This window comes from Spinacia oleracea, chromosome 4 (assembly GCF_020520425.1).
Source record: "Spinacia oleracea cultivar Varoflay chromosome 4, BTI_SOV_V1, whole genome shotgun sequence".
Lineage (NCBI taxonomy): Eukaryota > Viridiplantae > Streptophyta > Magnoliopsida > Caryophyllales > Amaranthaceae > Spinacia > Spinacia oleracea.
This window is the reverse complement of record NC_079490.1, coordinates 144,214,213-144,231,066: the sequence shown is the minus strand read 5'-3', so window position 1 is coordinate 144,231,066 and position 16,854 is coordinate 144,214,213. Positions and strand designations below refer to the sequence as shown.

Sequence of the window (16,854 nt, the reverse complement as noted above, 5' to 3'; positions counted from 1 at the left end):
AAAAAACAACCTCAGTCAGGTTCACCCATTCCGAGTATGAAGTAATAAATGATCACCCTCTTATCAAAAATAATACGTAGTAATTAGAACAACTTAGCTTGATATGAACTGAACAATTTGCCGCGCCGTGGTCGAACCACTACTATAAAAGATAATTCTACGCAATCAGAATACTTGCCTAGAAAGAAAGAACAAAAAAGAGAAGTATTTATAGGGTAATCCCACACCACGCCCACGCCCGCAGATCGCATTCGCGAAGTACCAAGGCCCTTGGCTTGGCCAGCGCATGTTGTGTGTTCACCCATTCTCATGCTTTCTTAAACATATGTTTCCCTCAAATCCCCAAATATAAACAATAAATATAGTTGATATTTTTTCCGCGTAGAACTCTAGAACTATTCACCTTCTCATATTTTCATTTCCCACTCATTTTCGTTTGCACTTTCAGGACTTCCAACACACCACTCGATGATGAAGCCAACTTAGTCCAAGTGTCCAACCATCCTTCCTCTTGGGACGCCGCCATGTCCCTCCACAAATCAAACAATTCTCCAGCTTTGTTATCCTTAGCGCTTCCCTTTGGCGATGTCGTACCATATACGAAGTATAGCCCTTGGACTTGACTATGGAGATTGGGGAGGAGGTTCGTCTACTTTTTGCCAACAATGTTAGAACCAACTTTGAAAGTGGAGAGTAATTTTGAAAAGTGGATAGTAACTTTGATTAAAAGATAAATTAATTATGTACCATCAAATGGTAAAAAAATATTGGAGAGCTCAGTTTAGTAACCAATCAATGTTGGGTGTTTTTATGAATGAATTCGTGAGTGTGTCTTTAGTGGTAGAGAGAGAGTGGAGAATCCTTCAAGAGCTCTTTTGAAAAGTCAACCAATGTACATGCTCTTATAGTAACCAAAGACAGGATACCTTTTGCGATGCGGCAAACCTACGTGGTGTTGGACCTTAGGCGTTTAGGGTTCGCAAACGTGGATTTCGGGTGGGGAAAGCCCGTTTTCAGTGGACCAGTTACTAATGGGTTAGTAGCAGATCGATGCAAGCTTCTTTATTAATTTTAACAACAAGAAAGGACAAAGTATGTTCGTGTCTATGATGCACGAGACACTTTAAAAGTATAAAACTAACTGTTTGCAAAATGGGTCAGACACACCGACACTCGGACAGTCGATACTCGAAAAAACAGCCCTATTACCCTATGATACCAAATTTTGTTTTCTCGTATCTCCGTATCCGTTTCCAGCATCCGTGCAACCTATGTTCATGGTGCCCGTTTCCTTGCCTCCTGCACAAATGGACCCTCAATTCTCTATTTTGCATACTTGGATACTGCCTTGGAGCATGGTCGTTTATTTTTCATTTCTTGTATCATGGTAACCAACATAATATTAATAGGTGATTGATACTCTGTGACTGTACTATTCTTAGCAATCCCGAGCCTACTAGACTTCGTACTGTTATTAAAAAATCATATTAAACATTCTTAATAATTGATTGTCTATTCAACTGCTCGTGTGTGTCACTAATATGTGGCTAGAACACGTAGTATGGTAAATGTAGAAATCTCCGGTCAGCTGGAAGTGCAGAGAAGAAAAGGAGAAAGGAAAATAGAGCGAGCTCGAACAAAATTCCACTCATATGAAGAGCATTTACAATCAAAGTTACAACCCACAAGCAGTGGGTAGTATATTCATAAATTTCGCAAAATCGGTACAAAGAATGTTTAAGATGTACAACAAACATTAATCCTTTATAGATTACATGTGGATTAATGCTAAATTGACCATGGGATTTCTATGATACAATTATATTTGTTGTACACCCGGAAAGATATTACACCATATTGATAGGTTAGATCTCAATTGTGACAAAAACTTCTACATTTTTCGTGCCTATATCTTCTTTGCCTGAAAATGACACAAAACCTTACATCAACATCAACTCAGTTCCAACAACATATCTTTAACTTCAGGTGAAAACAACATACATCTTTCATTTACATTCCTTTTTCTGTTGTTTTCATCTACTAATTAAAACAACAAAAGCCCGGATTTTAATTCCAGGGAAAGGGAAAGGGAAAGGGAAAGAAAGCTACCTGTTTTAAGTACTTTTTATGTAGCTTCAATGCATTGGCACAAGCTTTCTTGGCATCCAGATCTCCAGCTATGTCGTTCAAAATCTGGAGAAAAAAAAATGCATCACAGAAGAGATCAGCAGGAAGAACAATTGAAAAGCAGCAGTTTACAACTTGTCTGTACATCAGTCACTTTTATATGGCTGCAGAATGTTTCAGTCATGAACAAATCAAACCAGTGTAATAGAGTATTTTAGGTTCTGAAACTTTCTTTACAATATTAATCCAAATACTTCTAGTTACAGCAAATGAAGATTCATGCTGGTCAATTGACAGTAACACTAAAATCCAACAAAGGTTACTGCTGCATAAAGTAGTCTTAAGGACAGGGACAAACCTTTACAACATCATCCAGACCACGAGCTTCCTTAAGTAGTTTAGGGCCCTTCTCTTTCAATACACTGGCAACAAGAAAGACAGAAATGGGAAGGGGTGCGTCTTCCTTTGCTCCACTCCTCAAAATTTCTCTTTCATACTTGCCATAATGGCGAATAGATTTCGGTTTTCCTTTAGATCCCTCAGCACTTTCATTAGCAGAATCAGGCTCTTCGTACACCAAGAAAAGTTCAGGGTCGTATTCTAAAGCCCACATCATCTGTTTTACCAGATACACACCAACAAATTTGAATTTGATTAGAGCTGTTTCAATTTACTAACAAAACGTCAAACTGTGAAATTATTAAAAATAAGAGGGGAAAAAACAGCAGCATTAATCCTCAGTTAAATTGTTATATCAGGAAAGTGGATAACAAAGCGAGACCGAAATCTCAAGAGTAAGAGTGTGCAGTGAATATGTGCTACAAATCTATGCTGATGTTTTCAACTTTATCCCACATAAATAACTTATCTAACCAACAGAAAGAGATTACAAACACATGTTAAAAAGAAGGGGGAAAAGGGAATAAAAATACTAGAAGTAGACGAATATACAGACATCAATGAAGCATACCGATGACACTGACACTCTATATAAGTTTCTCTTTTTCTCCCCATTAACATGTTAAGGCAAGAGACACCGAAATGCCAAAAACTAGGGAAGCCCTTGTACAAACAACACTAGAACCTCTGTGTAAAATTTGAGATCTGTGTCTAAATCTGCTCCTTTTCTAGCAAGAGCCCATGTATTTGAAAGAACTAGGTTCTTTAGTATGCAAATGAATTTCCAGGTTATTTATATAAATTCTTCAAAAAACAGCTGTTTGTGTGTTTTGTAAGTTAACTAATATTTTGACAACAAATAACAAAGAATTCCAGTCCTCCTAAATATACACAAACATAGGTGCTGTTTGGCCAAGCTCTTAAAAGAGTTTCTCCACTTGAGAAATAGAACTTAGGCCAAACAGCGGGTAAAACTAAAACTGTTTCTGATTCTCAAGAAGCCAAAAAGAGCTTTTAAGGGCTGAGAAACCGAAGCTCCACATTGGAGCTTCTCCAACTGTCTCTTGGGGAGCCCCTTTCATCCACTTAATGAAAAAATTTCATGTCCCATAATACCCTTGAATTTTTAGAAAATGACCCCATATCCCCCCTAAAAACCATCAGTAGACCCCTTTCCTACTTCACACCCTCCATTGTCACCGCCAAATTACTTAGGACCCTGCTTCGCCGCTACCACCACCTGGGCTTTCTATCTAAGTCTCTAATTAACAACCCTATTTGTCAATCCACTATGGATCTGAATCCTCTCATCTGATCTTCATTGAGTTCCAACTCAGGTGGTTCCTCTTCGTGATATTCAGGTTGATAATTAAAAGTAAATCGTTCTGGGTTTCCATGAATTGGAAAGTTTTGTTTGATGAGCGGATGGAGTGAGCTCAAGGTGGTGGTCGGTTGATGTGGTAATTTGGAGGAGACAAAAAATTAAAGAGATCATGTAGATGCTCACTCCTCCTAAGAAAAATCTAACACTTCTCCTGGAAGTAAATGCTAACTCAGTATTGGCATTACAGTTTATATCATCATTGATGAGCATAAAAATTAGGTAGCACCATTCCCATGATTATTTCAGGACCATAAACATGTAAGTACTCCCTCTGTCCCTAAAAGATTGTCCCATATACTATAAATGGATGTCCCTATTTGTTTGCCTCATACCTTATTTGGTTTGTGGTCCTCACATGTCTTTCCTCACACACTATTATTTAATCTAACTAAAAGACAAATCTACCTACCCATTTGCTTTTGGGGTATAACCAATTCTTAATAAAGTGAACAAAAGCATTTGGGGCAATCTTTTAGGGACAGAGCGAGAAGTTTATATGACGACAAGACCATGAAAATTGCAAAACATTTGATTTCAGAAGTTATCCAAGTGGAAGATTTGAAGCAGCAAAGTACCAAGTTCTTCTCAATTCCACCAAATAAATAGGGGGCAAAGGAAAATAATATTTTAACTCTAGCATCTTTCTGTGATAAGTCAAGCGAGGAAGTGATCGATCACAACAAAAACACTGATTACCAACCAATAGATCATCGAGCAAACTAGGAATAAAAACATGTTACAACAAATTTCACTTGAGAAATACCGAGTTGAGATTAAAACAGATTTCAATTTCGGAATTTGGTGCAATAGATTGGACTAAATTTCAAGTAAGCTCAGAGCATGAAGAAATCAAAAGATTAAAAATATGTTTCAATCATACCTCCCAAAGGTACAGAGAATCACCAAAGGAAAATTCTCGGCGAAACAAAACCATGAGCATTCGAATGGCAAAAAGATAGTCACCTCCACCAAGTGTCTCTGTTCACCAGAACCAAAAGATTTCATAAATGCATTTGAAATGGTAAAAGAATAAAATCTCAGAGAACAAGAGGACTTTCATAAATGCAACAAAAACAACTAACGTTAAATAGTTTAATATTCTTCTACACTTCCTTTGTGTGGGTTTAATTAAATAAGATAGAATAACAACAAAAACAATAATTAATACCTAAATGCTGATGAAGTTTTGGATCAACAACTTGAGTAATTGTTGCTAGGTTACTGAGTTGTGCCTCTACCCCAACAGATCTGCCAGTGCATCTGAAATTCCCTCGCTTTACAATTTCATATTACAGAACATTTGTAAGCAACTGCACCAAATATCATGACATTTGAAACGAAAAGGACATGGAAAAATGAAGAACATATGCCTGTGTGTTTCAGAGGGGGGGGGGGGGGGGGGGGAGGGGGGTCAGTTGGGGACAGTGTATTAAAAGGCACGCCTGAGCCGCAAGGCGTTTACAGCCAGCGCCTTTTATGGTCTGGGCGAGGCAATTTCGATGAGGCGCACTGAGGAGCACAACATTTTTTCACAAACTTTTTTACTTTTTTATTAGGGCTGCCTCATTTTGGGAGAAAGAAATAAGTGATAATTCCATCTACATATTAGGGTGCCAGATTTCTGATTGTATATATATATTGTCAGCATAAGATAATTCTTAGCGGTTTAGGCACATACAAATTGTTCAAATAGTAGACAGCAGAAGAAGTAAAGGTACCAATCTGCGCATAAGGCGTTCAAAGCACCAAAAGGCATCGGCTTCATTGTCAAGGAGAATTGTCATGGGGGAGCAAAGATCACTCATTCCTGCAATTAAATAAACAACATTTCAGTGCAACTTCTACTAGTGACAGGTATATATATCTATTAGTCCCTTCATTTCTTGTAAGATAAGTGTTATGCAGAGGCCGTACGGTATGCCCTGCTTCAGTTGTTTATTATTTGTCCGAGGACAGGGATTTTCCCATTGCGTGGTGAATGCAGGTGGTTACTAAAAGTTCCCCCCACCGACATATAGTTCAAGGTACACATATATTTAGAACCTTTTTTCATTCCCATCCTTCTTATTACATGGGGATAATTTGTCAAATAATCCTGTTAGATAAGAGTCATCAGACAAAGCTTACATGTGATTGGCTCTCATGCCCAACAAACCCCACACTCCAAACCCTCTAGTTTAGTATGATTAACTCTTCTGAATGAGAGTTTACATTGAAAACATAATAATAATTTTTAAGAGGTCTGACAAGCTTAAGTCAAACGACGACAAATGAAGAACATGCATAGACCATCATCAGCTCTTACGCCAAAGCACCTCAGCATGTGCCAAAGACGAATATTGGAGTGAAATTCAGCAAAACCAAGTCATTTTTAACAACAACAAAAAAAGGTGCATTCATCCACAAGATCCTTCTCTCGGTCATCAATTTTAACTTTTTAAGTACTTTTCCTTCTCACCATACTGTAGGAAATTTCTATTATGGGAAATGGATTTTGCACAGCTCAAGCAATCACAACAAATGACATAAAGCTATCTTAGCAAAAAAAAAAGTAAAAAGTTCAATATTCAATTCAACAAAAGTCAAGCAAAAGGGAGTTAGATGATAACTGACCTTGACAGTACCCAACATCTCCATCTATCCAGGCATAAATAGCCAATACATCCCAAAGTTTAGCAAGATTTTCTTGCTTCTCATAGAAGACAAGAGCCCTGTCAGTGCGTTTTACGTCGAGACCTAGCATGAATTTATGTCCAGGAATTATGACACATACAGACATAAGGTAAATGTTTATTGCAAAATTACATGCAAGGAATTCATCAAGCTAAAGAAAAGCTTTTCCAACACTAGGGCAGAAAATGAGAACATTTTAATTTCTATATGATGCAACACCGACCTATTTGATGTAAAGTGAGCTTCCATTGAATCTCTTTCTTGGACATGGGATCATTGTTCTTTGCTGCATTTTGCGTTCCTAAACCGTTGGAATTACCTGTACCATTAGCAGTGGTCCCAGGACCAGCAGCATCTCCTAAATTTGTTTCTAAGAGTACCAATGGATCCTGAATAGGCTCTCCACGATCATTAATTATGGGGGCTGTAATAAATCTGCCACTGCCAATAAGGGGAAACATCTCACGGCACTCCTCTTTCCATTGAGCATATTGCACCCTGCAAATGCACATAACTGGGTGATAAGTAAATAGAAATCCATTGATCTATGTTCCGCTTTACATTGCAGTAAGATAGAAGTATACTCCTATGTCTCAACCAAGAAGTAACATAAATTACATTTTGAAGTATGTGATTATGTATCCTCTAGGAAAAACATCACTATATGTTTGGAAGTTAGCAAATACTCCCTCCGTCTCTTTTTGTTCTTTACGTTTTCCTTTTTGGGTGTCCCAAAATGTTCTTTACATTTTCTTTTATATTATCACATAAATAATTTAATATTCTATCAAAATTTGTGTCCAACTATTATATTAACCAATTAAATCAACTGGGTCATTTAATCCCTCACACTTTCCCATAGGGACATTAATTTTTTCTCATTTTCCCAATATCAGAATTTTGATAAGAGTGAAAACATTATAAATAAACGTAATTTTCCTCGTTTACATGAAAAACTTAGAAGAATCTCAATGCACATTAATTAGTCGTTAAAACGCGTGCAAAATACCAAACGTAAAAAACAAAAAGAGACGGAGGGAGTAGCTATTAGCTTATTTCATTAGCTGTTAGTTGTTTCTATTAGTTAAGTTAGTTTGACCAGCTAATATATGTGGTAACATTTAATTAATAGCTAAAAGTTATTAGCTTGTTAATTGTATAGAATAGCATATAAGAAAATATAAAACAATATATAACTGAACACGGAGTATCTTTTTTCAAAAACTTCTGAATTTTTTTGGACAAAGTGACAAACTTGACATCTAAAACTCATAATTACAAGTATTTCTTGTGAAAAAACTCCTATTAGCTTCTTTTATAAGAACCTGAGGATTGAGCCCAAACCCTTCTTCGGTCCTTCCAATCAACTAGTTACCTAACACACATGTAAGAGGTTTGACATAAACCACTTAGACTAACAAATTGCAAGTCGGAAATTGAAATAGAGAAATACTTCAATGTTGAAAATAACAAATCAATTAAGCAGCCAGAAAAAGTAGCTGCAGCATTTATAGAATCATGCAATTAGTCATTGTTCTGAAGCTGCATACAGGATATGAGTTTTACGTAAAATGTTCACAGTAATGAATTTTCAAGAACCTCAACCAAGCAACGGCAAGAATTGTGAAGATTCAAAAAAAATCCCCAAATGTGGGACTTAGACATTTGTTGACACAACGGACCTATAGTACTGGAAGTGAACTAAAATAAGCCAAATTTATCATCAAGAACACGAAGAGGTTTCCACAAGAGCGAGAAAGACAAGTGCAACAAATAAAAAAGACAGTAAATTCAAATATGAACATTGATGGGACAATCAGAGAAGAACCAGAATCATAGAACTACAACAACAGGACTCGTAAATTGCACATAGAAACAGAAACAAGAACTGAACCAACAGTTAGGCCTAATTTCCATACGACCAGACAAAAGAGGATCAGTAGCAAGGAATTAGGCATATGCAACAACATGTTGTAAACATCTGTAATAGTGTAATCATTATGACATTGTTCGAAATCACATCTAGAGCATCAAACCAGATCGAAATCCTTGCATCTGGAATTCAAATAATTGATTTTGCAACATGTAGATCACATCTGATGATTCATTGTACTAAATAACTGTAGCCTATATATTCAGTTCTACCTCACTAGGAATTAAAAAAGCAGCAATCCAGGACTCGTAAAAGCACCAATTATTCTCTCCTGCAACAAACAAAAGCCTCCTTTTTCCTACTTTGCTCCAGAAACAATCAGATATAACTCAAATTTAGAAGAAGTGACTTCACAAACATGGGTGGAAAGACTACCTTCTCCGTTGCCGTATTTGTGACCGATCATCGAATGTACTCTTTGGATCAAAACATCCAAGCAGGAATTCCCAAACCTCTCCCCTAATTGATGGGTGGATCCCCTGATACAGTGGGTACACACATTAGATTCCCCGGGCTACATTAATCTTTCCAAAAATGAAAAATCTTCAAAACCCGAAATTAAAGCACCAAACATAGGATTCTCTAGGTCACATTGTCATATAATGTTTCTCTATTCCTGTTTGTTAAATGAATGATCACCAGCAGGAAAAAAGATGAGAAATATGGATCCATTCCAGGCAGCTCACACTCAAATTAAGTGGTTGATCCATAAGTCTTTTTTTTCTTAATACTGAATGGATGGAACAGTTATATGCCGAAATCAGTTTTCAAAAAAAAAAACATAATAACTGGTGATTTTTCAGATATGCAACAATGACGCACAACGAGCCTCAAATATACTTTTGAGTGCGAATGATCTAATAATTGCAAAGAATGAGATCAATGTTTAGAAAGCACTGCAAGTCTTGGGGATTAAACTCAAACCAGTTGATCAAAGTATGACAGCAGCATACATAGATTTGATGAAAGCTTATTATCAAACTTACCCCGCGATGTATTCTACCAAGTGTTTTGCTTATATCAAGTTCACCGTCTGGATTAAAAGCCGATTGCCATTTCCTTACACTCAATGTTTTACCAGCCTGAAAATGAAAAATGACATTAACACTCGTTTTCATTAATTAGTAGCAAGTCCTGCTGATATATTACTTCCTTCAAAAACCAAAGATCTCAGAAAAAACAGCATTCAACATACACTAAGTATTCCCTTTAGATGCAATGTAACTAAACAATAAGCTACAAAGTTTCCACTGCCTATTGCATTCAATAAAAATGCATCTCTTGAATAACGAAAATCCGTTCAAAAACCTCGTTCAAGAGTTTGTATAGAAAATGACAGGGAGAGCATGACAGTTGCCGATTCTATAGTTCATAAACATCAGATCCCACTAGTTGAAATGCATCCAACAAATCGAAAACCGACTCATAAGCAGATAAGCTAATACGTCAATTGAGCAAGACATAGGCAACGTTCAGCATTTGCCTCACAACTTTATGCAACCATTGCAATTGCAGGATCGCATAATATAAGTACAAAATAAAATTATAACACAAAATCAGCATTTTCAATAGCTAATAGCTGAAAATAAATGCGAAAAAATTAAAAAAAAAACCCCAACAAACCTTGATCCTGAACTTGGTCTTTGGAGCATCTGTAATATCAGGTCTGACTTCATAATAAGAGTCTGCCGGTTGTCCAGGGTCCCTCCACATCATCATGAATCAAAGCAGAAACAAAATTTGATCTTTTACACCCAAAAGGCAGAACTTCCAATACTTTTCACCCAAAATCAGAAGTTTTGCTGAAACAAATTGTGCTGAACCCAACAACAACCTGAGCTTGGAATGCCCAACAAACTTCAAATCCCACAAAAGTAGACAAAATTTGGGGAACCCAGATGAGGAATTGGGTGAAATGCACAAATTCCAGGGTAAAAGATTCAAAGAAAACTACTATATTTTTGGGGAAATTTTGGTTTTCGATTGAATTTTGTGAATGGGTATAATAATTGCTGGGATATTTCTTGTTAATTGGTTGTCAAAGAAATGGGAGGATGTCCTCGAATTCTCTCTCTTCGTCTGTGTGACTTTTCTTCTGTATCTATTATTGTTATTATTACAGGGTTTTTTTTTAGGTATTGGATTTTGGATTTTCAGAACTTAGTCAAATTTATGGTTATATTTTGGCTTATAACTAATTTTGTTGTTTAAATTTCATTTCTAAGATGACGAGGAAATATAATTTCAGTGGCGTTATTTTCGCGGGGATTTGCTTGTGTTTTTGTCCCCTTTTTTTAGGTTCTTTTGTAAATTCTCTAAATTTGGCAGAAGAGCTGATCGTAGGCTTATAGAGTTATAGCTCAGTCGAGCGACACAAAATAAGGCGACCCGTTTTAGCTATTCATCGAGTTGGGGTTTTCTTTTGATCTACTCTCTCCATCTCTTTTTATTTGCTCTAATTTTTTTTAGGGGCGTTTTTTTGATTTCTCCCTATCTTAAATGAAAAGTTTTCCCTCCTGGACTCTTGTAGTATATATATCTCTCTTCACGACACCACTTTATCAATTAATTTGTATATTACACCCAAATGTTAATAAAGTAAATTTACCTATACGACAAACATGAGGGACGGATGAAAGATTATCTAAGCTAGATAAATTAGAAACGAGAAAGAAAAAGTTTAAAATAGTATAGAAAGTGCATTATAGCCTCTAACTAGTATAGTACTCGTGCGATGCACGATTTATGATATGAATATTAAATTTGCATATCTAAACTATAGCTATAGACACTTATCATCAAAATAGAGATATAGATAAATTTCCTTTTAAAACTAATGATGGATAGATTTGTTACTATCCCATTTCGTGTCTTGTTTATTTAACAAATTGAAAATAAAATAAAATAAATAAGGCTAATAGATAAATTTTCGTTCTTCCCCTTTCATAACCCATGTCAAATATAAATTATTCTCATCCGCTCTTTACTTCCGTCGTACCTACTTAATGCTCTCCTATCATCTACATCATTACCCGATCATTTACACTTACTCCCGCCATATACTTTATTCAACTCGAAATAACTTCGAAGCGGGGTGGGGCTAGTACCTCAACACTTGTACCTGCCAAAAATTCTCATCCTCGTGCCCGTCACCACGATAGGTACGATATTCATCCCCGTCCTAATCCCCCTCCTCGCGAGTGGAAAATAAAATTAACCCCGTCTCAAACCAATCCCTGGACGGTTGGACCCGACATTAATTTATGTTAAGAGAGTTGTGAAATTTAAAACTCTAAGAGTACTTGACAATTTGGTTATCTGATTACATTTACTTTGGCCACATATATCTTATAGATATTCTCCTAATTAAGATTAATGATGGATAAATTTGTTATTACCTCATTCGATGTCTTATTTTATTAAAAAAAAGGAAACAAATAAAGGTACATAGACAACATTATTGTCATCCCCATCCATCACATGTGTCAAACCTAGCCCTATACAGTTGGACCCGACATTATTTTTTGGTCAGAGAGTTTTGAATTTTAAAACTTTATTCTATAGTATTTGACAATTTTGTTTTCTAATTACATTATACTTTGGACGCATGCATATAGATTATAGATATTCTCCTAGCTAATTAAAATTAATGATGGATATTTTTGTTATCACCCTGTTCGATGTCTTACTTATTAAAAAAGTAAAACAAATAAGTGTACATAAATAAAATTGTTTTCATCTTCATTCATCACATGTGTCAATAATAGTGTTGTTCTCATCCACCCTTCAATTCGATAGTCATACCTACTTAATCATTTTATATTTACATCATTACTCGATCACTAATTAGCACCTACTCTACTATTTACTTTATTCAGCTAGTCATATTTTGAGGCTGGCTGGGGTCTCCACACTCGTACTCGTCTAAAATTCTCATCCCTATCCCTGTCACCCACGATAGGAAAGATACTCACCCCGCCCAATTTCCTTCTTAACGGGTAAAAAATAAAAGTCATCCATGTCTATCACTTACCCATCTACACTCACCTCAATCCCACCCTGGACTCAGCATTTTTGTTTTTTTTGGTAAGAGAGTTTTGAATTTTTAAATTCTACTATAGAACTTCTACAATTTTAGTGTCTTGATAGTATAATTAACTAAATAAACAAAACATTAGAATATGTACTCTCTTCGTCCGAATTTAATCGTTGCAATAGACTTTTCACGGAGTTTTATGCGATAAGTTATTGTAAGTTTATCTATTATAATTTAATAGAAAAATAGAAATGATGGGAGATTGTGGGATCATTTATTTTAATATAGAATCAAGTATAGGAGAGGCAAATCAGAGAACGACATAGCTCCACATTGTTTTCAGTTGTTAGAAATTGTGCGCAAATATTTTTCATTATATTACAATGTAAACTTAAGGGAAATATATTACCCGTCAAATGACCAAAGACAACGAAACTAATAATTAATATAAAATAAAACTAAAGAAACTCTTAAAATTGTTTTTCATTTAAAAGATTAAGGAACTATTAAATAAAACGGATTTTTCATGAAATGACCCCGATGTTTGCCTTAATGCACCAAATACCCCTAATCTTTCCAGAATGCACCAAATACCCCTGAGGTTTAAAACAATAACACCAAATGCCCATGGTGAGCATTTTCTGTCCACTCCGTTAAGTCTCCGTTAGCGTGAATTTACTTTTTTGCCCTTAATCAACCATTTTCTATACTAATCCTAATAGTAACACTTAATTATATTAATTAAACCCAAAAAATTAATTAACTACTATTTTTTTTTTGGTTTGGGCTCATCTTCTTCCTTCACGACTTCACACCATCAATCATCATCATCATCTTCTTCATCCCATCAAATTTCTTCTCAATACCAAAACTCTCAGCAAATCCCTAAATGAGCAGCCAATTCACCAAATTCACCCCAAGGAAGGACAAACAAAGAAAAAAGAACCGACTTTGGTATTTTGGATCTAGCTTCATAATCTCTCCCATACAAAACCAGGAATTCTCTCATTCTCTCTCCCAGCAAGAAACCATGAAACTGATCGAAGATAAGATCATTAGATTCCAAAGAAACTCACAAAATCGAAGTACCCAATTCGTTTAATCTTCAACAACTTAAGGAATCCATCATCGTCCAACTCTTCTTTTGTTTGTCTCATCCTCTGCTCTGCAACAAAATCTATCTGGGCTTATCCCTCAACTGAAAGGAGGAGCTTTGCGGATCTTCTCCAGAAGATCTTATTCAATCTCTCGGCGTTACTTCAGGTGATCTTATCTATTATACTACAAAACGCCCCTTTTGCATTCTCATCTCAAATCCCTAATCTATCGCATTCCCAATTACAAAATTCCCCGGGAATTAGTACTCCACAAATTCCTCAAATTCCTTAAATTCCCACCTTCAAATTCACTTCCTCTTGTATAACCATTTCCAATTTCCCTGATTTGGAAAACTCATCTCTCAAATTGAGCGTGGTTCTCGCCTCGCAATTTCCCTAAACTCGCGAATCAGACTCCAACTTCTTCGTCGTCGCTGTCCCTCATTATTGTTTTTCGTCGTCGATATGATGTCCCTCATTATTGTTGTTATTGTTGTTAATTTTGTGGTTCTTATTGTAGTTGTTGTTGGTAATTGAAATTGGGGGCAAGGGATGGGTTGGGGTTTTATGAGAGGGGAGTAAGAGAGGGCTTGGATGATGGGAGGGGGTTGCAGTAGTGGTGGGTTGAGGTTTCGGTGGTGGTGGTGGTGGTGGTGGCGGTGGTGGCGGTAGGGGTGGTGTTTGGGGTTGAGGTTGGGGAGGAGAGGACTTTTGGGTTGTTGTGAAGGAATGGGAGAGGAGAGGAGAGAGATTGGGATAAAAAAAAGAGGTGGCAGTGAATAGTGTGGTGGTGTCACCAGTGGGGTTAACAATGGAGATTGAAAAAGGAAAGAGAAAGATAAAAAGGAAAAAAGTTTTAAAAAAAATTGTTAACGGAAAAGTTAAGAGGGAGTGGACGGAAAATGCTCACCATGGGCATTTGGTGTTATTGTTTTAAACCTCAGGGGTATTTGGTGCATTCTGGAAAGATTAAGGGTATTTGGTGCATTAAGGAAAACCTCGGGGTCATTTCATGAAAAATCCGTAAATAAAAAGGATAAGCATGTATGAATTATAAATTCGAGAAATAAAAGATACAAATTTATTAAATTATTTTTCTTTTTCCAATAAGCATGTTTTACACAAAGTTGATAAATACTACTTCGAATATAAAAGCAAAGTAAATATTTGTTATACATATCCGCAGTCAATATAAGACACATATTTTAAACAAAAATGATAATACAGACAATTAGTCATTAGTAAATTAAAGTTAAATATTTTAATACATGCTAAGAGATGTTAAAATATTTTAAACAAAAATATGTTTAAGACAACCTTATTAAAAAAATTATATATTTATTTTAAACGGATTATTGTCATATTGTAAATATTGTGATATTGAAGTAGATTCTTAGTATAATTTTTTTAGTCAATGATCTTGATGTATACATAGTATATCTCAACATGTTATTTTAGTACTTGATTCAAATTAAGAAATTTATTGCCATAAGTAATAAGTATTTTGTAGTGTAATTGATTTATTACCATAAGTAGTTAGAAGTTTTACGTAAAAATTATACGAGGTATGTATTATTTATTTTAAGTTTAATTATTTATATTAAAAGAGGTGGCGAATCATGGAGTAACATTTGTCATCACCACATTGATTTCATCTCTTTTAGTATATTATATAGATAGATGATAAAGATTTCCAAATAGTTGGTTAATGATGTGGTGTATTTCTATTTTTTTATTTTTGTATCTCCTCAACGGACTTGAACTTTGGTAAAGACTTTGTATTAGTTTGTTTACTTGTTTTGTACTTTGTGTTTCTCCCTTTACGACTTAATTGGGAGATGTAACAATGCCACTGGCCCACTTTCTAAGTTTCTATTTCTTGTTTGTTATGACTTTATGGTTTTCTTAATTCAAATTTAAGTATGTTGGAGTTTAAAGCTCCTATATTGTTTTATAATGAGTCAAGGTAATGACATAATCAGTATGCACTGTGCAGGGAAAAAAATTGAACTATGAAAACTAGCAGGCTCGATCAGCTAGACTAAGATGGGCTTTGGGTAGACTGTTTTGGCCCGCTACTTAGCCCGACCCGACCCGACCCGCTAAATGGAATTGAAAAAATGATACGAATAGGCCCGCTGTTTGATCAGGTCTACTTTATACTATACCAACCAAGGCAACCACCCCCACTTCCTCCCCTAACCAAAATAAGTTAATTGTATTCCTTAAATCTAGTCTAGGGATGTCAATGGGGTTGGGAGGATGTAAATGTAAGTCCCTCCATCCCACCTAAAATTTTCATCCCCATTCACGCCCCATTATTCATGGCGGGTACAAAATTAATCATCATCCTCGTCCCACCGAGTACAAACCAAAATCTATCCCACCCACCACCTCCCTGAATATTCACCCCGTCTTATCCCAATACCCTCTAGTTTTTCTTTAAAAAAAAATATGACAACTAAAAATAACATATAATGGAATAACATAACAACCATAACGAAAAATTCAAACAAATAAACTTGAAAGCCTCACCTAAATCAGTACTTAGTATGTTCGTATTATCACATACAAACAAATTCAAACCCATGCATAAAAAAATTAAACTTAAGATCTTCTATAGATTTTTAAATGTACATAGGAAGGGATACTCGACCCGTGTTGGTGGGTATGAAGCGGGGCGAGTCCAATACAAAATTCTTCCCCGCCCATCACCTATTGCAGGTAAGATGTTCATACCCATTCCCGTGTTAGGTTATGATACATATGACAATACATAAATCATGCGGAAAAACCATAAACCCAGGAAAGCATATTATTTACACATAATCATTTAGCATAGTATAGATGCATACACTTTGTAGCGTGCCTTCCCTAGCTGCGCCCGAACCGAACAAGAACAAGTCTTTAGGACTCCAAGTGTCGTCCCTCCGTAGATAGTCCACAGTACGTCCGGATCCGCCTCAAGATTGACCAACTAGAATCGCCCTTAAGGTGCTAGGAATTTTCGGCTATTGTTGTGCAAGTGTATGGCTGAATTTTCTTTCAAAAACTTACCCTTTTGAATACTTCAATTGTGCGTATAAATTATGACCCTAGGCCCTTATTTATAGAGGTTTGGAAAGGGAATTGGAATCCTAGTAGGATACGATTTAATTAAACTTAGAATCCTACAAGGACTCTAATTAATTAAATAATCCTAATA

The 16,854-nt window shown here is 35.9% G+C and overlaps 1 protein-coding gene across 1 annotated transcript; it reads right to left on the bottom strand.

The window, feature by feature from the left end:
* Positions 1–1,622: 1,622 nt before the first annotated feature.
* Positions 1,623–10,818, bottom strand: LOC110795727 (uncharacterized). The gene is made up of 11 exons (XM_022000741.2): positions 10,140–10,818; positions 9,503–9,598; positions 8,892–8,995; positions 6,807–7,081; positions 6,524–6,646; positions 5,629–5,717; positions 5,079–5,184; positions 4,791–4,888; positions 2,486–2,743; positions 2,110–2,193; positions 1,623–1,921 (listed from the first exon to the last, which is right to left on the bottom strand). The coding sequence occupies exons 1-11, from the start codon at positions 10,233–10,235 to the stop codon at positions 1,907–1,909; spliced, it is 1,344 nt and encodes a 447-aa protein (XP_021856433.2). The 5' UTR covers positions 10,236–10,818; the 3' UTR covers positions 1,623–1,906.
* Between the last annotated feature and the right edge of the window lie 6,036 nt (positions 10,819–16,854).

Bases quoted from the DNA above. Each gene is read 5' to 3' on its own strand.
- LOC110795727 (XM_022000741.2), bottom strand. From the start codon at position 10,235: ATGATGATGTGGAGGGACCCTGGACAACCGGCAGACTCTTATTATGAA. The intron at 8,996-9,502 runs GTAAGTTTGATA...CCACTGTATCAG, and splicing joins TTGGTAGAATACATCGCGGG to GGGATCCACCCATCAATTAG. The intron at 5,718-6,523 runs GTCAGTTATCAT...ATTTAATTGCAG, and splicing joins AGATGTTGGGTACTGTCAAG to GAATGAGTGATCTTTGCTCC.